Below are 780 nucleotides of genomic sequence, written 5' to 3'. Positions count from 1 at the left end.
CCCACTGCTGTTGTTTTCCTGCAGGTGCTCCTGGCAGAATCCCAGAGGGGTGATTGCGTTTCACATGTTGGCTGAGGAATGTCTGGCTGGAGAAGGCCACAGAGCAGGAGGGACATGGGTGGATCTCTGGCTTTGGTTCTGCTGAAGAAGAAAGTTTTGGTCAGGGCAGGTGTGGTCAAGGCTGCCTGTGCCGTACGCTCTGTCTCCTGGTAAGACCTGTCCCTGGAATCATTCTAACTGTGTTGACAGTGCAAGCTCTGCCTCCCACAACATGTTCCTTCCCAGTCTATTTTTCCTTTTCTATGTCTGCACTACTCTTCTTCAAAAATCCAGAGACTCCATATCAAAAGTCTTTTCTACAGCCCTGGCCAGTGTGGATCAGTGGATAGAGCCTCAGCCTGTGGACTGAAAGGTCTTGGGTTTGATTCCCGTCAAGGGCATGTGCCTTGGTTGCAGGCTTCTCCCCAGCCTGGGCCCTGCTCTGGGCGTGTGCAGGAGGCAGCCAGTCAGTGTGGCTCTCTCCCATTGATGTTTCTGTCTCTCTCTCCCTGTCCCTCTCCTTTCCTCTCTGAAAATCAATATAAATATTCTTTAAAAAAATCTTTCAAACACCATTTTAGACCCAGTGTAAGACAAATTAAATACACCTGGGCACTCCAAAACGGGCTACCAGGTGCTTTTTTTAAATTATTGACTTTAGAGCCGAAACCGGTTTGGCTCAGTGGATGGAGCGTCGGCCTGCGGACTGGGGGGTTCCGGGTTCGGTTCCGGGCAACGGCA

The 780-nt window shown here is 50.9% G+C and overlaps 1 protein-coding gene across 1 annotated transcript in view; it reads right to left on the bottom strand.

The window, feature by feature from the left end:
• LOC102765569 (probable histone-lysine N-methyltransferase PRDM7) overlaps positions 1-780 on the bottom strand; it is an 8,025-nt gene that overhangs the window by 4,333 nt on the left and 2,912 nt on the right. Inside the window, 1 exon segment of the mRNA XM_015559445.1 lies at positions 6-138. Coding sequence (XP_015414931.1) covers positions 6-138 — 133 coding nt within the window.

The sequence above is a fragment of the Myotis davidii genome, unplaced genomic scaffold (assembly GCF_000327345.1).
Source record: "Myotis davidii unplaced genomic scaffold, ASM32734v1 scaffold1474, whole genome shotgun sequence".
Lineage (NCBI taxonomy): Eukaryota > Metazoa > Chordata > Mammalia > Chiroptera > Vespertilionidae > Myotis > Myotis davidii.
Note: the sequence above shows the minus strand (reverse complement) of the source record. Positions and strands in the feature narration are given on the sequence as shown.